The sequence below is a fragment of the Camelus ferus genome, chromosome 11 (assembly GCF_009834535.1).
Source record: "Camelus ferus isolate YT-003-E chromosome 11, BCGSAC_Cfer_1.0, whole genome shotgun sequence".
In the NCBI taxonomy this organism is placed as follows: Eukaryota; Metazoa; Chordata; class Mammalia; order Artiodactyla; family Camelidae; genus Camelus; species Camelus ferus.
Genome location: NC_045706.1, coordinates 26970600 through 26996875, shown reverse-complemented (window position 1 = coordinate 26996875; position 26276 = coordinate 26970600). Strand labels below are relative to the sequence as shown.

The 26276-nt window shown below is 39.3% G+C and overlaps 1 protein-coding gene across 1 annotated transcript in view; it reads right to left on the bottom strand.

The window, feature by feature from the left end:
* Positions 1-26276, bottom strand: part of HPSE2 (heparanase 2 (inactive)) — a 563834-nt gene that overhangs the window by 123377 nt on the left and 414181 nt on the right. The window contains 2 exon segments of the mRNA XM_032491126.1: positions 2269-2375; positions 19855-19948. Coding sequence (XP_032347017.1) covers positions 2269-2375; positions 19855-19948 — 201 coding nt within the window.

Here is a 26276-nt window from a genome sequence, read left to right as displayed (position 1 = left end):
ATCAAATTCCTACTTGTGACCTCTAGAGTGCCTAGCACAGCGACCTGTAAAGAATATAAACTCAACAAGTAAATATTAATTAGTAAATCTGGTGGGCTGTTTGGCTAGTATATGGGAAGCTTTCAAAAGAACTCTAAAGTGAGAGGGAAGAATATGCATCCTCCTCTTCAAACCCACATACCATCTGCGTATCTGGGGTCTGGGGCATTCAAAAATGACCGTGACCAGAGCCCCTGCTTCCCCATGGCTTTTGAGAGTGAAATGGTTAGTTCTGGAGTTATTGCCATCTTCCTCCTGTAATAATAAACCTCCTGAGAAGGGGAAATAAATGGTGTTCCAGGCCTCCCCTTTATGCTCAAGTAGATAAAAGTGGCAAGATGACTGGTATGTCTCACCAAGGATGCCTCTGCAGCCATTATTTTCCACTGCACAAAAATTTATTGAATATCTACTATGTGGCAGACACTACAAGGTGCTGGGATGTATCAGTATGTCAAGGGGTGTCTTTAGTGCATCAAAGAATCTCAAAGCCCTGACTGGGAAAACTACCCTTGAATACTTGGCAGTAGAGAATTCTAATTCGCACATGCATGTATATGTGTCCTGGTAAGTTTAGAGTTAAGCCATATATTTTAAAAAGGGCTGAAAAATGCCTTCTTTCCAATTTCTTGTTAGCCTTAGGGAGTTTCCTAGAATGCTTTACCTTTTTTTCTCCCAGGAAGCAATTTATGCTTTTTGGAGAACTGGACTCATAGGGCATGTATCTGGGTACTGCCGGTGGAGTTAGGAGCAAATGAGTGACAAAGCAGTAAGAGAGGAGACCAGGAGCAGCATGAGCTGGTTTTCACTGGATCTGTGTCAGTCAAGCACTGGATATCTGCACTACAACCGAAACCTAAACAACTGTGTTAATCTAGGTTGTAAAGTGACTGCAGAGACCTATGGATATTTGGCTGATGAGCTCAAGAAAAGGCAGGTCTCTCTCTAGCTCCCTTCATGAAAGTCTGTGGTATTTCTCACTTCACATCACTCCCTAAAGGGAAGCATGTTCACAAAAGCACTCAGTACAAGCAGGCTGTTTGCTGGGCCCTGCAGCAGAGTCCTGTCGCAGCTGAGCAAAGGCCTCTGCTGATCCAAGGGGCCCCCCGGCAGTACTGACTGCCAATTTGGCATCTCGCGGTGAAACCCTGTGAGGAGTGTATTTTTGAAAGGAGACCCTTAGCAACACTGTATCGACTGCTGATCACTCCATTTCCTTCATTTGAACCAGTCTCTTTGAGCAACCTGTCTGTGCTGCTCCACGTGAGGACCCAGGGCTGGAAGATCCCAGGTATCACCATGTAGCACACTGACTCATTCTCTTCATCTGCGTTTGCCAGGATTCCACCTGTAAAGACAAGCTGCTTCACGGGCCTGATTTGTCCTTCACAACTGTACTGAAGAAGCTGCCTTAATGAAGGGGAACTGCAGCCGTATAATTAGGAGCAGCCATTCGTAGTAAAACATGCAGCTGAGGGCAGAGCTTCAGTTCTTAGGAAGAACTTGCTCAGCCATAAAGCCAGGACCACAGACTACACTGAACCAGGTACAGGCCACCTGGCTAGTCTGTGGTCCTCAGGGGTCTGTCCCTGTCACATCACACTGGCAGGCCAGCCAGAGGCCCTTATGCTTCTGGCTTAAGTTGTTCTCCAGACTACTGCAGTAGCCTTCAAATAATTTTCCTACCTCTTGCCTCTCCAAACTCTTGCACATACTACCGCCAAAGCCAACGTTTTAAAACACGTCAGATGGTATCTCTCTTCTGCTCCCTTCAATGACGTGCCGTTGAATATAGAACAAGGCCTAATTTCCCCTGCCTGGTTTTCAAGGCCTTCCAAGATTTGGTGGTAAAACCCATCCCTAATCTTAGCCCTCACTACGTCCCTGCAGATACGAGGCTTTCGTCACACCAGTCATTTTCCCTCCTCTGTGCCTTTGCCCATAAATGTTCCTTCAGCCTAGAATGCCCCCTAGTACTGTCAGCAGCACTCTCCACCTATAGAAATTAGAGAAATCTCTCTATGTCCCATTCAAATGCCTCTTCCTCCATAAAGCCCTTCCTGATCTTCCCTTACCTGATATCTTAGTATCTAGACAAGTCCCTAATCACTGTTTGTTGAATGGTTAAACACATTTACAAAGAAATAGATGAAGAATTTTTGATGGGAAACAAATCCCCACCCTTCTTTCCTCAAAGCCCTTGGGGGTGAAACTGCAAGTGTTACTCACAAGAATCCTGCAGCATAGGAATCTGATAGATTGTTTGTGCCTCCAGCTGAAGTGGTCACCACACCTTCCAGCCAAATCTTCTTTCCTGGGGTGTATGTGTTAACCACCTGTTCACACAACAAAAGCAGACGGAGTTAATGAGATTTTAAAGAGCTGTTCCCAAATAAGAAGGGAACTTCCCTTTAGTAAGTTCCTCTGATCCCCAGCTCCCAGGTGGTCATGATCTGTGCTTTTGTTCATGTTGGTACACCATATACAGTGAGCTGGCATACACACACAAAAGTATTAACATTGGTACATGTCTACTCAAAGAAATGATCTTTTTTTACCCCCTAAGTAAACCCAAGTAACAATGTGACAGGAGAACAAGTACATATTTTAGGACATAAGTTGGCTACAACACCCTTCACTGGAAGATGTAGATCACACGATGCTTCCATACTAACAAGTATTGAGAAGCAAATTTTCTTAATTCTCTGTAGGGCACACCCATGGACGAGTGCACTGTCCATGCATCAGCAGTTGCGAATCTTAAGAGAGGGCAGAGATCAACGTTTGGGAGAGGTATTTTATAATTACCAAGGCATGTATGTATATTGCAACCACATTCTGAAAATAACTGCATTAAGTGTAAAAAGAAAAGTTACTGACACACAGGTGATAGATCCTCCACAGGGAGCAACCTTCCACGCAGAGACAAAGCCTCTTGTCAAAAGGTGACCCTCTGAAGTTTTGAAACGACCCAGTCTCTGATCCACAAGTTAAAAACTGGCCAGACTATCCATATCTGGGCTCAGATCCTCTGGAAAGCAATCTGGCAGTACTTAGGGATAATGTTGTGTGCTGGGTAACCTCTGAAAGCAGAGCCTGAGACAAAGGCTTGTCTATAGGTAGGTCATTTGGGAAGTAATAACAGGGAGAAGGAATGAGGAACTGGGAGACTGAAAAAGGGAAGAAGAGAAAAACAGTACAAGAATGAGTTTTCAAGTTGGCAACCACTGCTGGCAACTTGAACGCAATTCAACAAGGATCTTGGTAAGAGCCTTAAGAATTTGTCTCAGAACTGTCCCCACCGGGGGAAACCAGGGAAAGCATTTATCCCTTGGCTCCTATCCTCCAAAAGTCAAGGATAATCTTGTGACTGTCATCACTCTTTCATTGTGCAGGCACGAGTGCTGAGCAGGGTCCCTTCATTCCACACTTGCCTTAGAGAAGTCCCAGGGCAGGAAATGAGAGGTCCTACGGCACCACACCAGCACCAAGCTGGTTGCTGCCTGTGCCCCTGCCTAGCTCTGGTCTCAGAAGTGATGGCTAGAATAGGAGGTGGGACTGAGAGGGTGCCAGTTATGCAAAAGAGGATAAGAGGATAGTGTATTTTGGCCCTATGGCCCTTCCTCTCCTAGACATAAAGACCAAAGCAATTTCACCTTCGGTCTCTAAGGATACAAGGACAAGGATGTTCACTATGTCACTGTTTGTGGCAGGTGTCCATTGCTGCAGGAATGAAAAAGCAAAATGTGGTAGATACATACCATAAAATATTATGCAGCAGCTACAGCAAAACATTCCATGTAAATCCAGCAACATGAATAGGCTTTAGAGATTTAGTGGTAAGTTTTAAAAAATAGAAACAGAATGAGATTTATGGCACAATATTACTTATATAATTACTCATTCATACCTAATAACACAAAATAGTATATAAAGATACATCTCTCTTAGGGGCATGTAAATAAAGACACAAGAGAGGCATGCGTAAGAAGGAGATGAATGCAAGTGGGGATTAGAGACGAAGGTGAAAATTAAAACAAAAGGATGAACTGATGATAATAGTTTGCTGTAGCTGAGGAACATGATTTTAATTTAATTTTCTGCACCTCAGGTGCAAAAAAAGAGAAAACATACATGGGATGTAACACATATGCCAGAACTTTCCTTTTCCCAAACCTACGGACAGACGTCGGCAAGCAACCATATTCCTCTTTTCATGTCTCCTTAGGTATATCTCCCTGCCCTTTCTCCTCCATCTTCTAGAGACTGTGCATTATTTGAGACTTATTTTAAAATCAGGGTTGGAAAAGCATTTGACCCTTTCAGGAATAAAGTTGTATATATTTTTAAAATTTGAGATGTAAGAAAGAACTGTGATCAAGAAAGACCCTGAAAATTAATAGTGGAGGTCAAACTGGAATGTTGTTAAAGATTAAATTAGGATTCCTCCTTTCACCCAGAAAGAGTCACTGAGGACACCACAAGGTGATCCTCTCCCACTTCTTGTCACTGCTCAGAGTGCCCAACCCAAGGGGAGCTGGAAACAGTATAAATGAGAAAGCAAGAAAAACACCTTGAGTGATCAGAAGACAGAGCCATGTAGTGAAATTAAAGGATTACACTGATGATTTCCCTTAAAATATAGTACTAGAAAAATGTCTGTGCTTTTGATAGACTTTGTGCTTCTTTTAACACTGACTAGAACTGAGTAATATATTAGTGTTTTTCTTTTTTGCCTTTGGCTTCCAGGATATTCACAATTTAATTTCTGCTCAAAGACAGATATTGAAATGAGGCAATTAGAGAAAGCAGGTTTGGTTAAACATAACAGAATAAAACAAAACAAAAAGGTATGTACTATAAGATGATGAACATTGAAATAATTAAGCTAAGTGAAAGAAGCCAGACACAGAAGGTCATATATTATTCCATTTACATAAAATGTCTAGAATAGACAAATCCACTGGGACAGAAAGTAGATTAATGGTTTTCTAGGGTTGGAGAAAAGGAAGGAGAATGGGGGGAGGATGGGGAGTGACTACAAATAGGTATGGGGTTTCTTTGATGGGCAATGAACATGTTCTAAATTAAATAGTGGTGATGGTTTCACAATTCTGTGATTATACTTAAAATCACTGAATTTCACACTTTTAAAGGGTGAATCTTATGATACGTGAATTATATCTCATAGCTGTGTGTGTGTGTGTATAGCATTAGCAAAAAGAGAGGTGGACTCTAATAGGCAGGTAACTAATGTGGAAAGAGGAATGTGCCCTGGAAATCTGGGGTTCTACAGCATAATAGCTTGAGACTTTGGAATCATCATTATCTTGGATTTCAATTTCTTCACCAACACGTAAAGCCATAAATTTGGAGTAGATGAAATGTAAATCCTTTCCAAATACAAAATGTTAAAATGTATTAATTTTTTATAGTGTTTATGAAGGTCCTGTTAGCTCCTATCCCCCAAAGGTCAAGAGTCTCTTTGATTATGGAGCTTAAAATTACATAAACAACAAATATGTGAGGCAAAAAAAGTGAGAGCTAGTCAGAGCTGGTCATCTCAGAAACAAGATCTGGCCTAGAGGTAAACAGTGAGCGTGGTGGAAAAAGCCACAGGAGGAGGTGAAATTACCTAAGGGGAATGTATAAAAACAAGACTAACAAAGGGCTAAGGATGTCCATCCCAAAACATGAAGGCATTATCAAATGGATTTATTCATTCACTCTACAAATATTTATTGAGCACCTGCTATATGCCAAGCAGAGTTCTAGGGGCAGACAGTGAATGAAACAGAGGTCTCTACTCTCATTGGCTTATATTTTAGTCAAGGGGGGAGACTGATTATAAACATGTAAACATAATAAATGGTAAGTGCTAGGAGGAAAATGAAACAGAGTAATCTGACAGAAAGTGCCTTGGCAGGAGGGTAGGGTTGAGATTTTAGATAGTGGTCAAGGGAGGCCCCTCTAGCTCCTTTAAATGAGGACTTGATTCCAGAAAGCGGTTGGATTTATAAATTACTGTGTACACAGGCCTCTGCAAGGACACACATATGGTGTAAATAAAGTTCATCTGAATTCTCTTCTGACTTGCTGGAAGATTTGGAAGGAAACAATCTAAGACTTCTTGTTACTGGTGAAGGAGCATTGATCAGTGGTTAGGGGCATAGACTCTGCCCACAGATTGCCTGTGTTGGAGTCTTGGTTTTATCCTTGACTCACTGTGTGACTTCTCTGTGCCTTAATTCCCTGAACTGTAAAATTAGAATAATAATAAATCTATCTCAGAGCATTTTCTGATATTAAGTGACCTAATACTTGTAAAACACTTGGAAAGGTGTCTGGCAGATGGTAAGCTCTCAAAGTAAATAAAATGTTACCCAGACCATTCTCCTTGTCCAAAGCCCATGAGACTGCATTTGGAGCCATCTAACATTAGAGTTGGTTGCTTTCTTTTGAATGTTTATGGTGGTAGGTAATAGACCAGATGTATGCTAAGTAGAGGGTAAGGTCCATTTAGAATTTAAAATGCACATGGATAATTCATATTGACATAATTAGCATTCAGAGTAGTTCATTTATCCACTCAGCATAGGAGCAAGTCCTGTCCTTTTCTAGAGAAGCCACATGGACAAAAAACATAGGGAGGTAGCACTTTGATACAAAACCAAGCCAGTTATATGAAATGTTCGGTGAGGGAGAGAGTCCTACAAAGTATCAATGTTAAAGGTTCTGGGAGTAGTTGGCATGAATCAATAAGGATTTTCTGAACATTTACCACTTGAGACATGGAGAGAGGTTTGATGTACTGTGTGTCTACCATGAGCAGAGAAGACCATCACGGTGACGTGTTGGGGAGGTTCTGAAGCTGGGTGCTGGTTGGGACTGGACAGGAAAGCAGTATGGGCAGAAGAGAACAAAAAAAATCAGGAAAAGCAGATGGAACCAGCTGCAAAATTCCCTTAGAAAGTGAAACTCTAAGAAACTAAGGGGTATGTAGTTCAACACTGTGGTTTTGTGAATAAATATGATTCCCCCTGTGCTGGAAGACAGAAAATTGGAAGACTGGAGAGATCAAGGGTACAGTTCTTGGTGAGAAATGATGTGCCAATGAAGGTTATTTTAGGAACATATTGTCCGGGGAGGGAGAAGTACAAGTGCTGAGATTACTGAAGTGAGGGGAGAGGCGAGGTGAGTGGTTGGCTCCCTTTCAGCAGTTCATTTGTCCCCAGTAGACTTCAGCCCTTGGACCTATGTGGACAAGGGAGCTTTGAGGCACCCCCAGAAGAGCTCAGCAAGTTGCCAGTGGCTGCTCAGAATCCTTCGGCCTGCTGGGGGCAGGGTAGTATGAAGGGAATCCCTCCGGCTCCCTTCTCTCATATTTCAGGGGTTGAGGACATCAGGATTGTTTCGTGTGGCTATATCAAGAGAGAGGAGGACCAAAGAGAAAAACAGTACTGATTTGTTTTTTTGTTTTTTTTTTCTTATTTTCCCTACCACTTTGAATTTTTTTAAAAAAAGAAAAACAGTAAAAATAGAGAAATAACCATTCTTGTGGCACATTTTCAGACCTGGGCTTCCTTTTCCTGTTTCTCCAAAACTGTGATCTCAGTCTTTAAAAAAGACTCCTGAGAGCCTGCTTTCAGCCACTGGCTGTGCAAGTGATGGTAGCCTTGTAGCAGCAGACATGTTGTTTATTGTTATCCAAACCCAACACCTTCCTTAATGAGAAAGGAAGCAATAAAACAGGAATAGTGGACAGGCCAGCTGGGCTAATCAGCCCTGGCAGGAGGCCCGCCCTCCCAAAGAAGCTGGAGTCCATTAATTCCAGCATCTCATCTACTTGGAAATCAACCATCCCCAGGACTTCAGGAAGAGCAGTAGCTCTTAAAGCAACCAAAACTGGTCTCCTATATTGCAGGTTAGAAGGAGCTGAAGGGCTTCAAGGAGTTTCTTAAACCTTACCTATGCACATAGTTCTCCTTGGGGGTGCCCTTGCCTCTTTGTTCTTTATTGTATTTATAAGACGTCCAATTTTTCTTTCCATTCTTTTTGTGTGTTTTTGACTCGAAGCTACCTACTATATTAAAAGAGAAGGGGATCATTTGGTTCTGCCCTTTCCTTTCTCATTGCCCCTTCTGGAGTTCTGAATCTTATCATTTCTCCCTTGGTCTTCTTGCCAAGTCCATCCTTCTCAAGACCACCCTCTACACTGCTGCCATTTGTTAACATGACAGTTTTCTCCCCAGCTTCATAACCTCAATGGCTCTCCATTACAGCATCAGAACTCAATCATGTGCTCAAAGAGGTTTATGTGATTAGTTGGCAGATGGGCTACAAGTGACTTCTTTCTGATAATACTGAAAGTAGTGATCTGGGGAATTTACTTTAAAAAAGTGGATTCAAAGTTATTACAATAGCATTCTTTTCATTCACCAGAATTATGAAATGTTTCCTTACCCTGGGGAAAAAAAGGTAAGGAGTCAGTAAATTACACACAGCCCATAGTCTATTTTATCCACTTGTCCATGGGAGTATGTTAAACATAGTGAAATGGTGGTGAGAACCACTGATCCATAGGATATGATGCCAACTGCTTTACTTAACTAGGCATCTAAGACCCTTCATAACCACCCCTTAGCTACCTCTCCTGCCCTCCCTCCCCACAAGACCTATGGTTCACCACACAAAATGAACTCACCCATGTTGTCTGATTTTTTTTTTTCCTATGACTTATTTCAAATGTTACCTCCTCTATGATACTCTTCTCAAACCTTCAGAAAATTAATTCCCTTTCTGGCTTCCAAAGTTCTTCGAATCTATCTCTAACCTTGACCTTATACTGAGTTGTAATTTTCTGTTTGCTTATCCCTCCTACACTATAAGCAGCTTGACAAAGCCACATTTCTCTCCTTTTTGCATGCCCTACAGAATGCTTGACAGTTACTTTGCTTATTAAATATCTGTTAAATAATGACACAATGAAATAGTTTACTTGTTAATAAGTGAGAGAGGTAATATTTTACCAAAGGCTGAGTATCAGAGAAGGTTAACTAATAACTAATAATAACTAATAACCTCAGAACCAAGAGTAAACACCAAATCCTCATGGTTCTAGTTCTGTGCTCTGTTCAATTTTAATTGAATTTTTCTGTTTGAGGAGACCTAGAAGCTCTGGTTCACTAAACTGCCTCCATATTTAATATGTCCTTCTTAGGTTAGACAAGCCAGGCTATTCTGAGCTCAGCCATTCCAATATCTCATCACATTCTTCCCGATTTATTTCTTCTGTCTAACTGTACTTCCTGTCAGTTTCATTAATTTTTTCTGTATAATTTCTTTTTATCATCTCCCTGTTCCAGAGTGCCATATTTGCTCATTTTCTTTTGGTATCAGATCAATTTTTAATTTGTGGCTTCTGTTTCTGTGTCATTTTTAGGATTTAAAATTGTATTCTCTGCTCTTTTTATCTCAAACCACAGAAAAGCAATTGAGTATAATTGCAACAAAACATAATATTAAAATAGGAACATACACAATAAAGAAAGTCACTAGGGAGGCAAGGAAATTACGAGCATATGCAAGAAAATGAGGAAGAAAGTTTCATAAAGTCCCAAAGCAATGACTACGCTCAAGGATAAGTGCTGGTGGAGGGAGAGATTGGACAGCAGCTACTTGCACATAAATCACTCCTCCTCCCTTCCGCAGTCTTTTTCTATTACTAACACACGCCAGGCTTACTAGATGGTCTGCCTACTGACAAGTCATAGGTTCCACCAGGCTCAGAGGTAATTTCCTCTCACTCAGGACAAACCCTATGATCCCCGCATTTCCATGTAGAAATATTAGAAGGTCACCCCAAGCTGCCTTTTCCTCCTGAAGAAGACCTTTTCCCCAAGTAGCAATTTGTTCCCAGGGCCGTTCCCCCCATATGTCCTTCATGTTATCACTGCCTGCCACACAACAAGACCTCACTATACATTGGCTAAAAAGCCTGTGCACATGAAACATATGAATTGAGTCTGGTGAATGAATGCAAATCACTCCCTGAAAATCCTTGTCCTCTTCCTCTATATAATACTGTGGAAATATTAGATATTACCTAATATTATGGTACCCAGCTTTAACTTAGCCCTCACTTTTAGGATATCCACCCCAGGTTATATCAACTGATTGGGGGGATTAATTTAATGTTCTTCCATCAAGAACATTCAGTATTCTTCTTTTTAAAAAGGTTTCCTAATCCTGGGTGGTCAGGAATATAAATATCACACGGGTTACAAAATTAATGGTTAACAAGCATGGGAGATGCACAGCGGTGTACTGGATAGAGCATGGGCCCTGGAGTTAGGAGTTCTAATTTCACTACTTAGCAAGTGTGGTTTCTTCAAAGGGTTAGTAATATATGATGCATTCAATAAATGGCATCTGTAACCAGAAGGTAATACAATTACTCTATTTCTATAAGTTGATGAAGTATTTTTCACTTTTTAATGGTTTTGAAATCAGAATGTTTTTCATAATCAATATCAAAAGAAACTTGCCAGCTGTTTATTTCCCCCATCAGCTGTTATTAATCTGATGGTACATTTTATAGTTGTTTGTATTTAAGAATCAAGGAAATATGGTTCATGTAATGACAATGCCTTTTATGGTAAACATACCTTTCCAGCTAGATTCCCCTGTTTATCATCAGTGTCTTATATCTGAAAGAGAAGAGTCAAAGTTCCCTTGGGTCATATTCTCCCATTTGCAGATGCACAGCCAAGTGGAGTCACAGAGGCTAATTTACTCAGGGAAACTCTTGAAGCTTAGAACTTCCAGCTCCCCACTTTCACAAGCCTCTACTTGTATCCTGGGAAGGGCCCTAGTAATGTATTCATATGGCCAGCTATATTTCTAAATCATGCAAATTTGTTTTGTTTTCTTTTTTCTTAAAGAGGTCCTCATTGTATTAAATTCCAGCCCCACACAACTTAGAATCATCTGGATGTCACCTAAGGTATTAGTGTGGCACAATTTGTATTTAGGGTCCTCTGCCTTTCTTGAGTACTCCTTGGCTCGTGTTTCTCTTCCCCTCCATCAAAACCTGCTCTTGGGAAAGAACCATCTATTTGAATAGTAACACCTTAGTGTGACTTTAAACCAGTGTAGTTTACCTCTTCTCAGGTTATCTACATTCTGCATCCTCCTCCTAGTGTAAAATGAAAATTATTTTTCTAAAATGAAATATCTGGCATTAGCAAACTGACTGAAATGTTACTTTGAACCATAAATAGACCTTTTCCTTCGCCCCTAACCACATACCTAGAGGATATCTCCTACTATGTCTAGATGTAGGCATCAACTGTTTATGGTTGTCTAAATCAATTTCTGTTTATTCAACACTATGCTGCAAAGTTAGTAGCAGATTAGATTCTTCTTCATGTGAACAGTGGAGATAGCATATCTAAATGTGAATGAGATGAAGATATTTCTTTACTTCTTTTACACTTCTTCCACTATTTTACTCTGCTCATTCACCTTCCCCTCCCTAACTTCCTCCCTCTAACATTGACTGAGCACCTGCCAAGTGATGGGCACTATGGTAGGCACTGGCACACTGAAATAAGCATTCAACATTATTGAATAAATTAGTGAATGAATGAATGTATGAATCAATCAAAACCTGATTTTTTTCAGTGGTGATACTGTTCTTACCCTAGTAATGTGTTTTTATTTCCCAGTTTTCTTCATTAGAGAAAGTTAATATGATTATTATCCTCATTTTCCTTTAGTTGTATGTCCAGTTATTCTATTATCCTCAGGAGTAACTGTTATTCTTTTACCCTCTTCCCCTTTGATATATTTTGCTATAAGAAGTAGGTAAACCAAAAGGTTGGTTGAGAACATTTCTTTTTTAATCTATTAATTACTTCGAAAGAATTAAATATTCCTCTGCCTTACCTACTTCCATGATCCTGCAACTAAGATGTATTGGAAAAAGTGACATGATGTTAGTGAATGTATTGAGATTTCAAAAGAGTTAATCTTTATTCAGTATTACAAGCAATCATAAGCAATGATGATATTAACAAAAGATCATGGTCATATTATAAACCCATAAATCATTCACCCCATCATACATATTTACAACCAAGAGTCCTCTGATCACATCCTAAGAAGAACTATGTAAATTAAAAGGTGTCTATCTTTTAGGTGTTATCCTAAATGTCATTTCCTCTGGGAAGGACTTCCCTGATTTCCTTTCCTTTACAAACCAAGGTAGATACATCCCACCATGGGCTCCCATAGCATCCTATATGTCCTGTTATAGGAGTCATCCCATCTTACTACCACTGCTTGCTTTGTTAACTGTTTTCCCACTAAACTATAAGGTCTATGAGGACAACCATCACATCCATTTTATCCCCAGGGATCTGGAAGATACTAAGAATGTTACAAACAGTTGATAAATGAAGGAAGAAAGGGAAGAAAGAAGGAGGGAGGAAGGAAGGAAAATTTCAACTATTAGGGAAGCCAATTGTTCAGTTTATTTAGTATTTAAAATGCAATCAAGAGGATAGTACTTTTGAAAATACTTTCCTTATGATTGGGATTTCACCAACTCCTTCCTATGCTTATTGAGTTGCTGAAAATAATATCAACAAGTGTTATTTCCTCCTCTGACTCCTCTAGGAGATGAGACGCAAATCATAGAGTCTAAGTAACTTAAGCCAAAGTGGTTCTTCTTGGTTCTTATGTCATTGTTTTGGAGTCAGCCCAGCAATATACCATCTGCACTGTATCCTCAGCATCTCTCACTTTCCCATCTGACCCTTGCCTGCATTGTGAGATTCTCAACTCTTTCCCTTGACTCATCTCCCAAAGTATAGACGATTATCCTCATTCTATGGAAGGAAGATTCTGTGTGGATCATCCAAAGGAGTGGGTTGCTCAAATAGTATCTCTGGCTTTCAAATGCATCATGCAGATTTTCATATAACCAGAATTCACCCACTGCTCAGAAAACTGAGAATTCCTCTTTAAGTGGCAGTCCAAATTTGGAAACCACAGCTGTTTTTAACAATTGAGTCATTGCCTTTCAGGTGCCAAGAATATCACCTATCATATTCTCCAGGGTTCAAAGAAAGAGGAAGGAGAAAAAAGCAAACAGCAAGTTGAGGGAAAGGTAACATGAAGCTTCTCGAGTCATATAAATTATTAAAAAACTGTAATAACTGAAACAACAATAATAATAGCAATTAACTAGTATTCACTAGCAATTAAAAAAACAGGACCTCATGTGACCTTCTTGATCTCCCTAAGGGAAAGAGGATCGTATAGGGCCCCTATCTGTTGAGTACTGGTTCCAGGAAGCGCTGTGGATATCAAAATCTGCAGATGCTTATACAAAATGGTGTGGTGTTTGTATATAACCTAGGTACATCCTTTCATGTACTTTAAATCATCTAGATTACTTATAATACCTACTAATACAATGTAAATGCTATGTAAATAGTTGGAAATATAATGTAAATAGTTGCCAGTACATGGCAGATGCAAGTTTTGCTTTTTGGAACCTTCTGGAAGTTTTTTGTCGACTATTTTTGATCCTTTGTTGGTTGAATCCACAGATGCAGAACACATGGATGTGGATCCGGATGACTGACCATATTCTTAGCATCCTCATTTTACAGATGAAGAAACAAAATCAGAGAAGTTAAGTGAATGGCCCAAGGTCACACAACCCAAGTCACCAGACTTCAAATCCTCTATTCTACCTCTTGTTCAAACAGCCTCATCACTGATTTATCTAAACAATCTCACACAAATCTGTTTTTGTGGAAAATGTACCTTTTCCCATCACTGTGGACCTAAGGAGAGGTCATTAGGACTTCTCTGAACTCAGAAAAGAAATAAAGACTCCATTTCTAAGTTTTGGATGAGGGTTCCAGGTATATACATATTAAAATTTTACTTGGCCCTTCTCTGAACTGGTTTTGGGGGTTTGCAAGAAAGAAGTTTGATCTTTCTGCCCCAGTACAAATCTTGGAATCTAATTTCCCAAATTCCCTTCCCACCCTCAGGGGACATCAGGAACAGCCAAAGCAACTTTCAACTGGCAAAGCTCGGTGACCCCTCTCAGGTCTCCCAGGCTTCATCTCCCTAGGACAGGCCAGTACCTAGCATATCCTGGGCTGTGATGAGAGACCCTCATCCAGTAGACCTTAACAACTGGGTCTAGGCTGCTGCAGCCAATAGAAACTCTAGCCCATGAATCAAATCTCAAGGAATCTGTGATCCAGCAACACCTCCAGCAGATACCCATTTAAGGCAATATCTGGCAAGAGCTTTGTAAAAAGAGAGTTGGAAAAGAAAAACCAGTCAGAGAAAAGAAACAAGGAGGATGAAACTCTGGCAGACAGTATTTCCCAAAAATGACTGAAAAAATATTTCTGGTCTTATATGCCCTTCCAGAACCTTGTCACTCCCCCATCAAGAGGAGTTTATTTCTTCTCTCCTTGAATCTCTATGTGTCTTGGTGACTGTCTTGGTGAATAGACTATGGTTGAAGTGATGCCCTATGACTTCTGAGGGTAGGTAGAAAAGGTGACCCAGCTTCCACCTGGCTCTCTTGGACATCTGACTGTAGGACCCTGGGAGGAAGCCCAGGCTGCATGAAGAGTTCATATGTAGGTATTCCAGTTGTCAGCTCCACAAAGGTGCCAGTTGACAACTGACATCAACTAACCGCCAGACACGAGTGAATGAGCCTTCTGAGGATTCCAGTACCAGCCTTTGAATCACCCTAGACTTTGTGTCTTCCAGCTGAAGCTAATGGAACAAAGACAAGCCATCCCTATGGGAATTTCTGACCCATAGAATCTACAGTCATAATAAATGGTTGTTTCAAGCCACTACATTTGGGGGTAATTTGTTGAACAGAAAGTCATAACCAGAGCAGGAACCTAGGCCTAAGGAGACATGTGGGCTTGTTCTATTTGCAGTCATTGAAAGGTGACTCCAGGCCCTACTGCTAATTCTAGTCATCCCCTGCCAGGTGCCTTCTGCACATAGGTCATTTCTCCTGAAGGCTCAACTGTTCCGCCCTACAATTGCACTTGGCTATCCCCTTCCAAGTTCATCAGAAATGTTTTTAAAGGTCTGAATCTCAATTGTGTATAGGGTTTCGGCCCTTCTCCTTCAGTTTCTTTGGCCTTGCCTGGACAAATCATAAGTTTAGGCACTTACTTCAGATGGTGAAGGAGTATGCAGTGGTGGAGGGTGAGAGGTACTGGGGAGAAAGGGAAGAGTCTAACTCCCAATACCTTTGTCTTAGTTTTGATCTAGAGCTACCTATTCTACTTGAAGAATTACATGAGCAGAGTTAGAACCTTCACTCTCAGTGCCATGATACAATTGAATCATTTTACTTCAAATGATAACACTTTCATCAGGTCATTAGACTCAAAACCAGGAAAGCCAAAAATATAAGGACTTGTCTATCTTGTACACTGTTATAATGCAGACACTTAGAATAGTGCCTGGAACATAGTAAGTTCTCAATAAATATCTATCGAATGAACAAATGAATGAATGAATGAAATTTCTCCCCCTCTTTTTAGAGAGCAATAACTGATGTTGGATTACCATAATATGTTTAGAAAACTGACAGGTATATATAGAATAGATAAACAAGTTTATATTGTATAGCACAGGGAAATATAGACAAGATCTTATAGTAGCTCATGGTGAAAAAGAATATGAAAATGAATGTATGTATATTCATGTATGACTGAAAAACTATGCTGTACACCAGAAATTGACACATGGTAAACTGACTGTAATTCAATAAAAATTTTTTTAAAGTATGATATTGTAAAAAAAAAAAAAGAAAATTATAGTGTTCAAAAGGTTGACGTTCTACTACATTAGGTAACGTTTTTCAACCTGTTCAAAGTATTAAACCTTGAAACTGTGAGTTCCTTGAGGGCAGAGACTGTGTCTTACTCCATTTTGAATCCTCAACACCTAACACTTGGCCTGGTACTTGCTAAGAGCTTGGTAAATATTAAACATTTAAATATTAAAAACTAAATGAATGTCAAACAAAGACTGACAGATTTTTTAAAATTAAATTATAGACAGTTTACAATGTTGTGCTATTTCTGGTATACAGCAGAGTGATTTAGTTATACATTATGTATTCATTTTTATATTCTTTTTCATTATAGGCTATTATAAGGTATTGAATATAGTTCCCTATGCTATATAGTAGGACCTTGCTGTATCTATTTTATATATAGTAGTTAGTATCTGCAAATCCTGAACTCCTAGTTTATCCCTCCACACTCCCTCTTCCCCACTGGTAACCATAAGTTTGTTTTCTGTGTCTGTGTCTGCTTCTATTTTGTAAATAAGTTCATTTGTGTTTTTTTTTTTTTTTTAGATTGCACTGATAAGTGATATTATATGGTATTTTTCTTTCTCTTGCTTACTTCACTTAGTACGATGATCTCCAAGTCCATCCAGGTTGTTGCAAATGGCATTGGCATTATTTTACTCTTTTGTTATGGTTGAATAGTATTCCATTGTGTGTATGTATGTATATATTCACACATAATTTCTTTATCCAGTCATCTGTTGGTGGACATTTAGGTTGCTTTCATGGCTTGGCTATTGTAAATACTGCTGCTATGAACATTGGGGTGCATATATCTTTTTGAATTAGAGTTTCCTCCAGATATATGCCCAGGAGTGGGATTGCTGGATCATATAGTAAGTCTATTTTTAGTTTTTTGAGGAATCTCCATACTGTTTTCCATAATGGCTACATCAAACTACATTCCCGTCAACAGTGTAGGAGGGTTCCCTTTTCTCCACACTCTCTCCAGCATTTACTGTTTGTGGACTTTTTAATGATGTCTGTTCTGACTGGTGATACCTCACTGTAGTTTTGATTTGTATTTCTCTGTTAATTAGTGATATCAAACATTTCTTCATGTGCCTATTGGCCATTTGTATGTCTTCCTTGGAGAAATGTTTGTTTAGGTTTTCTGCCCATTTTTTGATTGGGTTGTTTATTTTTTTATTATTGAGTTGTATGAGCTGTTTGTATATTCTGGAATTTAAGTCCTTGCCAATCACATCATTTGTAAATATTTTCTCCTATTCTGTAGGTTGTCTTTTCATTCTGTTTATGGTTTCCTTTGCTGTGCAAAGCTTGTAAGTTTAATTTGGTCCCATTTGTTTATTTTTGCTTTTATTTCTATCACCCTGGTAGACTGCCCTAGAAGAACATTGCTAAGATTTATGTCAGAAAATGTTTTGCCTATGTTTTTTTCTAGGAGATTTATAGTGTCTTGTCTTATGTTTAAATATTTAAGCCACTTTAAGTTTATTTTTGTGTATGGTGTGAGGGAGTGTTCTAACTTCATTGATTTACATGTTGCTGTCCAACTTTTCCAACACCACTTGATCAAGAAGCTGTCTTTCCGCCATTGTACATTCTTGCCTACATCAAAGATTAATTGACCATAGGTATGTGGGTTTATTTCTGGGCTCTCTGTTCTGTTCCACTGGTCCATATGTTTGTTTTTTGTGCCAATACCAAGCTGTTTTGATTACTACAGGTCTCTAGTATTGTCTGAAGTCTGGGGGAGTTATTCCTCCAGCTTCATTCTTTTTCTTCAGTATTGCTTGTCAATTCTGGGTCTTTTGTGATTCCATATAAATATTAGGATCATTTGTTCTAGTTCTGTGAAAAATGTCCTAGGCAATTTGATAGGTATCTCATTAAATCAGTAGATTGCTCTGGGTAGTATGGCCATTTTAACAATATTGATTCTTCCAAACCAGGAGCATGGGATATCTTTCTGTTTCCTTACATCATCTTTAATTTCCTTAATCAGTGTTTTGTAATTCTCTGTGTATAAGTCTTTTACCTCCTTGGTCAGGTTTATTCCTAAGTATTTTATTTTTTTGATGTGATTTTAAAAAGGATTGTTTTTGTTTTTATTTTACTTTCCTTTTCTGATTTCATTGTTAGTGTAAAGAAATGCAACTGATTTCTGTATGTTAATTTTGTATCTTGTTACCTTGCTGAATTCATTTATCAGCTCTTGTAGTTTTTGTGTGGAGGCTTTAGGGTTTTCTATATACAGTATTATGTCATCTGCATATAGTGATAATTTTACCTCTTCTCTTCCAATTTGGATACCTTTTATTTCTTTTTCTTGCCTGATTGCTATGGTTAGGACTTCCAAAACTATGTTGAATAGAAGTGGTGAGAGTGGGTCCTTGTCTTGTTCCAAATTCTAGTGTGAAGGCTTTCAACTTTTCATTGTTGAGTATTATGTTGGCTGTGGGTTTATCATAAATAGCTTTTATTATGTCAAGTTATTTCCCTCTATACCCATCTTAGTAAAAGTTTTTATCATGAATGGATGTTGAATTTTATCAAATGCTTTTTCTGCATCTATTGGGGTGATCATGTGATTTTTCTCCTTTCTTTTGTTGATATAGTGTATCACATTGATTGATTTGCATATGTTGAACCATCCTTGTGTCCCTAGGATGAATCCAACTTGATCATAGTGTATAATCTTCTTTATGTATTGTTTAATTCAGTTTGCTAGTATTTTGCTGAGAATTTTTACATGGCAGAGATATTTCAAAAATCATTTAGTTCTCTTAGGCTTTGCCTAGTAGGAAATAATGACAGATAAGGGTGTGGTCAATGCACCTGATCCCTAGAGGGATCAGACTGGGATGCAGAAATGCAGAAGTCCTGAGGCCTCCCAGTCTCTAAAGACTCAAAAGGCTATTTGTAATCTGAGTATGATGTTGGTATGGATGCAAAAAGTGTACAGACCTCCACTTTAGCAATCAAAAGTGCTTTTCTCTGAGTGCTTCAGATAGGATTTTGTTTCACAGCTAATTTTATGATGAGACATTCATTTATTCATTCATCCCATACTGATGGGGGCTTACCTGTTTCTATTTTTCTTCAAAGGTTTGTTTAAACTGTTCAAGAGAAAGTTGAGTGTTCAAAAGGTTGTCATTCCTTGGAAAAGGACCTAACCAGGCAACTAAAGATGTGATATCACCATTTTGTAAAGGCAGATGGGAACTGTAGACATAAGATCCTCACAACTTAGATCAATTAAAAATGTGATCTGCATGGGGTGGAATCACTTGAAAAATGACTGTTAAGAATAGAGATGTCTGGGATCTACTCCAGACAAACTAAATCAGAATATCAGAAGTAAGACTGGAGACTTTAGGAGCAGCTTCTGGTGACTTTGTACTCAAGTTTGAATTATTACCACAGGTGTCATGCTAATAGGACCTACCTGTAATCACCTAATTTAATCTGGTTTTCCCCATATCTCTACAAAAATAAGATGTTACTTGGCTGATTTAAGATGCTGAGGCATAGTGCAAATGTGGCTCAGAATTGCCAATTCCTCAGACTAGAATGCCACTGAATGAATGTAATCATTTTATCCTTCAACGAACCCAAAATAAACCCCTGCAAAAAGAAAGTAACCTATTCTTTCCTTAAGAAACTCGCAATTTAGAAGCCAATTATTACAAAATATGTTTTTAAAATAGAGATGTTTTTATGGTTGGATATGGCATATTCAAACTCTTCTCAGTCTATAAAACAATAAACAACAACCATCAGCTGTGAGAGGTGGCTCTCAGCCATGCACATCTAGACTGTACTACTTTCTACCAACAATACCAACATCCAGCTGGAAGTCTGTGACCTTTTCCTTGCCTTAACCCCAAACTCCTCTTTTTCCCAGGAGACTTCTTACTCACTTTCTGAATTTTCCTAATCTGGTCAGAGAGTGTGTCTAACAGACGAGTTTTCAGGAAGTCCATCACCTTGACCACCCGGCCATCAATGTAGCAACTGGAATAAAAATAAAATAAGAATCAGATAAAATCTGGAGCAGGAGACTACAAGTACACTTCTTGAGCCAGAGGTCTCTGTTGCCTGAGGAAACAGCCCAGGGTTCACTTCGGCTTTTATATCCTAAAAAGATTTTACTCTGGGTACTTTTCAAACAAGTAATGTATTTTTTTACCTTCTTCATTTTCACCTACATTTGTGGGCTAATAGTGTGATTTTTTTTCAACCTTCTCACATGAAACTGCATTTACTGCTCTTTAGGGACTGAAAGGAACTGTATAACACAAATTGGGTAATGGGGAAAAGTTTACTTTCTTTCCCTCCTAGGGAAAGTCATTTAGCATCCCTCTCATACCATCCCTACTCCCACCTTAAAGTAATAAAGGTATGTGAGAAGTTTGAAAGAATACACAAAAATTTTGACAGGTTTCCACACCTTTAAATAAGAAAACAGCAATCACAAAAATCTGATTTAATGCAGTGAGTGGGTCTCAAAGGTTTCATCTCCAGCTCACTTCCCTGGGCAAAATACCTTATAGTCAACCTCCCTCCACCTCCAGAATAAATGAGTAAACCAATAATTAAGTTAGACAGATTCAAGTCCAGGTGTCCTCTCCAAAAAAGGCAACAAATTTGGCATTCATTAGTGTGGTGGTATTCCAGGTTTTGCTAGGTAGCTTAAGTGAAACATCAAATTATTGTTGTTAACATTTAACCAAAACAGGTCCATCCAGACTTGCAGGGACACTCTGCGTGAATCCTTTCTCTGAAGACTAAGCCCAGTGTGAGGTGACCTTCATTATCTCAAAACTCCCAGATCCCATCTTTGTAAAATTCTGAATTGAATCAGTTTAATTTAAATCAATGCTTATGACTCCTGGGTGCCTTCTCCAACCCATTCAGGTCTCCTTGGCTGATGGATAATGATAGATTATGTCATTTTTAGTAAGATGCAAACCTATCAGTATATATTATAGCTCTATGTGAAAATTCTTTTTAAATTCCCATACCAGTAGTGATAGATGTGGTGAAATAGATATAGTGAAATGGTTAAAATTCTTGTAAAATTGTAAAGCAGGTTCTCTGGTTGAAGTGAGGGTGGGAGATGAGTTCCTCCCACACAGCCTTCCCCTTGGCCTCCCATCACCACCTAACACGTTTCCATAGAATCCAATGTTTAAATCATTGCTATACTGGAAAGAGTTTGGGTTTTGGAGCTAGAGATACTTGAGTTCAAATTCCAAATCAGGCATTTACTACCTATATGATCTTGGGCAAGATGTTTGGCCTTTATGGGCCTCAGTTTTCTTATGCTTAAAAGAGAGGTAACATATCTACATCTTAGGGTTGATTGAAGATTAAGCAGATAAACCTAAAGTGTCTGGCACACGGTAGCCATTCAACAACTCTTAGTTCTTTTCTGATTTCTCTAATTTTCAGCTCACAAAGATGGGGTCATAAATGATAGGGAACTGACTAATGTGTGTGCACAAAATCCTAAAAGTGAAATTGTTGAGTCAAAGGGTACATGCTTTTGAAAATACTGGTAGTTAGTTATATTAGGGAATAAAATAAACCAATGATATGACTTTCACCTCATTTCTGGTACAGATGCTAGACTCAGATCCAATAAACATTTATCATGTGCAACACACACAGTTGGGCATGTCTGTGTCCATTACCTCACAATCTCTTCCTATTAGTGCTTCACTATTAGTAACTTTGATTTTTTTAAAGTTGTGATTAGACTGCATACTACCTGAAAGCTAGGAATATGAAAACACTGCAGTATTAAAATTAAAAATAATTCATGCAATGTTAATCAAATACACATTGAAGGACATGAATATTTGTTACTATATTGCAAGATATATGATAAAAATGTACTGTAATTAGTGGTTTTTTATATTTTAATCAAATATACTATAGTTTCTTCTTTTTTCTTTGTTAGCTCCTAGTAGCTATTTTAAACATCAGAGTTTATAAGTTTTGCTGGCAACACATATAGTTTAATGTTCATTGAGATAAAAATGCCACATATACCTTTTTCAACATATAGGCTTCTCTGTGAACACGTTTCCTATCCCACACAATCCATAGCCCAGGCTTAAGGGGACTTCACTCTTCTCCTCTCTTTTGTCTCTTTTCTCAAGCACACAAAACTTGTAGTTAGAAAACCTTGGTTCAATCCCATCTCTGCCACTCACGACCTATATGATACTGGGTTTCCCCTTCTTTAAAACTTGTTAAAAAAGAACCTCCAAACTGATTGATACTATTTTCACAGGGTTACTGTACTAAAAAATCAGGAAAAATACTGGACATGGAACTCAGCACATAAAAGGTATTCAATAACCAAATCTACCCTCCAGGTGACTTAAGCACCCAAAGTGGCAGCAACCTAGACTAAAAAGCCATGGTATGGGGTAAGCAGGGGAACATCTGTCTGGAGGACAGTATGTTCATCTGCTGTAGGATTTGGAATGAGGGAAGCATGAAGCAGAAAGAACAGGCTCGATTCCCAGTAGGTGAGAGGCAGAGGGAGAGATGGAGAAGGCTGTGATTAAGCTGTAAAAGTTTAGAGTTTGAAAAGACCTCATGGTCACGTGATCTAAAGCATGTAAGCTTGCTACTACATCTCTGAGAGGTGATTATCTAGGACAGGGAACCCACTCTCATACATTCCTGATACTTTTCCATCATACCACAGCTTGAATCCAGGAAAGGCTCTTCTACTATGGGTCTAAAATTGGCTCCCTCTTACTGTCCACTCAGTGGCTGTTTTCTAGGACCCAGGAATAGTCCAATTCCTCCTTCATGTGATACATGGGAGAAGAATTCCAGTAAAAACTTTGGCTTAAGCTTTTTAAAGCCTATTCCTGGCCCCACTTTTAACCTAACAAGCTGGATTCAATCATTCTCAGTTGGTCTCAGGCTATTCCTGTGGGCTGTGAATTAGACTGGAAGGGGGAGAGCTCCAGGCAGGAAACCAGTGTGACAAGGTTATCTTATCTCAACAGTGCAGGCAAGAAGGAGTCTGGGTCTAAGTAAGGGAGGCCACGGAAAAAGTAAAAGTGAGACCTTGTGAAGAAAGAACTATTAAAATAAAGCTTCTGTAGAGTGTAAGAGAGATGGGAAGGGAGTCAATGATGACTATGAATTTATGAGAAAGAATGTCTCAGAGAACGTTGGTGTCAAGGACATGTAGGCTAGTCAGACTTGGTTTTAGGTTTGTCAAAGGAGAGAAAAGATTCTGTCCGAGGTATCAAAGACACATAGAATATCAAAGAGAGAATATATAATAGATAGTTGGAGATGTGAGAAGTAGGTACAGAGAAAAGTTGAGACAGAAAACGCTGACCTGGATATTTTCTTCAGTTTGTAAGTAATGGATGAAGCTATGGCTGTAGATGAGCTCTCTAAGAGGGTAAGAGAAGTTATCAAAGATACAAGATCCTCTAAAATGTTTCTCAGACATGGCTGTAGGCATTGTCTCTATCTTTGACCCTTCCTTCTCGAGGCTGACCATCACAGTGTCTTCTCAAAAATTTCAGTCTAAGTGAGACTCACATTTGGAGTCAGAGGAATCGTCATATTATACTGAGAAGTTTCAGCAACTTTCATTTGCAAACATAAACCCACATTTATATTGTACTATGGAAATAAGAACTCTGGCCCTCTACAATTTAGTATTCTTTTTAAGAGAGGGAATAATTTAACCATAGGTATGAGTTGATAGATACCTGAGCCTTTTTCTTGCATATCCCTGGACAATTAGTTTGCTGCACTTACCCTTCATAAAAGTGGAGCTTCTAAGAAAACATTCAATGTCAACAATCTGTGGTTATTTGACAAACTCCTGCCTGTTATAGAGCCTCAGTTCTCTGATAGTGGCTGTCCTTGTAAAAGGCTCAATATATCATTTAGATCTGGACATGATAGCCTGTGATGACCACTTTGTAAGACTGAATTGTTAAAAATGATAAAGATGGTGATTCTAACCAAGACTGGGTAAAAGAAGGTAGGACTGGATTCCAGCTGACAGTCCAGTGACTTGGGGGCAACTCTCTCTGCTTTCCTCCGTTTTTCTCACTGGGAAGATGATTCTTTGCTACCATCCAATCTCCCCTCAAGAGTTAACTAGTTTAGTAATGGCTATAAAGGCATCAGAAGACCAAATGAATCAGAGGAAGGAAGGAAAAAGAAAAGAAGGAAATTCACCAATTAAAGGTACTTCTCAGCAACTTCCAAATAAATCCCGGCAGAATGGTTGGTTCTAGAAATACTTGGACTGATACTTTTAGGTAAATCATAGTCCTCCTCCAAGCTTTCTTGAATTTCAGCTTCTTTAGGATCACAGCATAAGTAGCTGAGTTCAACTAAAAGGTGAAGCCAGGAGAGGCTGTGCAGAAATAACCTCTCTGGGAACCCTTACTACAAATGCAATGAGCTTGAAACCTTTGTGTGTGGACAAACAGCCTGTCTGGCTCAGCACCAGCAACCATCATTCCTTCCTCTGCTGGCCTCTAGACTGCCAGGCCGTCTCACACGCACATCTGGAGAAGTGGCAAAGATGGCAGAACATACAAAGTAAGTGGAAATACTTACCAATTCATTCACCAACTCTTGCTCTCCTTAGTTTTAAATTTGACTTCTAGTTTAACATCTTTCATCTTATTTAAAATTTTGCCCTTTATCTGTTTATTATAAAAGGAATAAGTGCTCATTATAGGCAATTAGAAAATGCACATGAACAAAATTAAATTATGAAAATGAAAAATCACTGATAAACCCAATACCTAGGGAGATGCACTGCTAAAAGTTTGCCGTAGTCCCTTTCAGACTTTTCCATGGTAATTCCACATAAAATCTCCCATAATTAGTTATTTTAAAAACTTATTCCAGATCCTAGTCCACTAGAATATAAACTTAAAACTGTCCTAGCTGAGATTTTCAAGCCCATATCACAGCTACTGACAGAAATATTAGAGACCCCCAATGAAATCATCTTACTCTTATTTTAATTCTGGCCAGTTAGAAGCAGGTCCCATCTCCTTTCAGTCTCTGCCAGTCAGGTTTTAATCCTGATCCCCCTTCCCCTTTTCTCCAGACTAGATTTTGTACTACAATTAGCCACTTATGCCCATTAGCCTCTTAAAAAATTTAATGAGGAGAGTTTGTTGGCTCCAGAGGCAGCTGGTTTTGTTTACCTGGCTCTTTGCTTTAAAAGGAAAAACCTTTGCCCCTTATTATCTGACCCCTTCTTTTATTTCAGGTAATTGCATTAGTGCTGGCTTCCCAATGCTCAGGAATTTCCGGACCTATTTTGCTGCCTGCTGCTTCCAGGGAGGAGGGGCAGTCGGCTCAGAATTCTAACACCCACCCTGCTGACTGGGCAGGTAATTCCATAAAACTCGGGGCCTTCCCCACGGAATGGGGGAGAAGCCTGGATAATCATTAGAACAACCCTGTTGACCTATAAAACCTATTCTGACACCTTGAAGCCAAACACTGGAGCGGCTGACTGGAGTCTCTCCAAAGCTTTATAAATTGTATTTGCCGCCCCCCCTCCCTGCCCCCATCAAAAGGCCTCACTCTGGGTTCCCACTGAGCACATTCTTCTTCACACTTGACTTTAGGTTTTCTTTCTGCAGCTACATTAATCTTGATCTTCTTTGCTATGAATCAAACTTCCAATCTTGCGTTCAGAACTACTTTGAGCAGGTAAAGTTTGGATGAAATGAACACTGCTAGAAAAAAAAAAAAGGTCCTACAAAAAAATAGATGTTTCTTTGGCTTTCTTAAACCAGTTCCTGTATAATCCATACAGGAATCACCCAGCTGACTAAAGGGTTGTGGTTCAAGAATTTCAAAGAGTTTGTACTCTGAAAAAATGTTATCACTAAAAAATTATACAAGTAAAGGTCAGGGTTGTGGGCAATCCCTCAGGCACATAATGGGTGCTCAAAAAATATATTTAATGAAAGCATGAGTGCCTGTATAATCTAACCCACAATGAGCCAAAAGGGTGGCCAGAGGCTCAAGTAGTGTCCCAAGAGCCCCATTTTCTTGAACTTTTCTTTCTCCTAATTTCTTGCACACTTTGGGTCCTGAGCCTTCATTCTCCCCAGTGAAACAGAGTATGTGGAGAGACACTGTGTCTTGGCAGGAGCTCAAACAGCTGGTCCTTGATTCTAGCAGTGCTGAGGAGAGCTCTAGGGGAACAGGGAAGGAGAGGGATAGGAAATCCATCTGCAGCTCCAGTTATCAGAGTGAGCTCTGGGGAGGGCACCTCTGTGAATTTTCAGAGTAGCAGCAGTTGATGGCA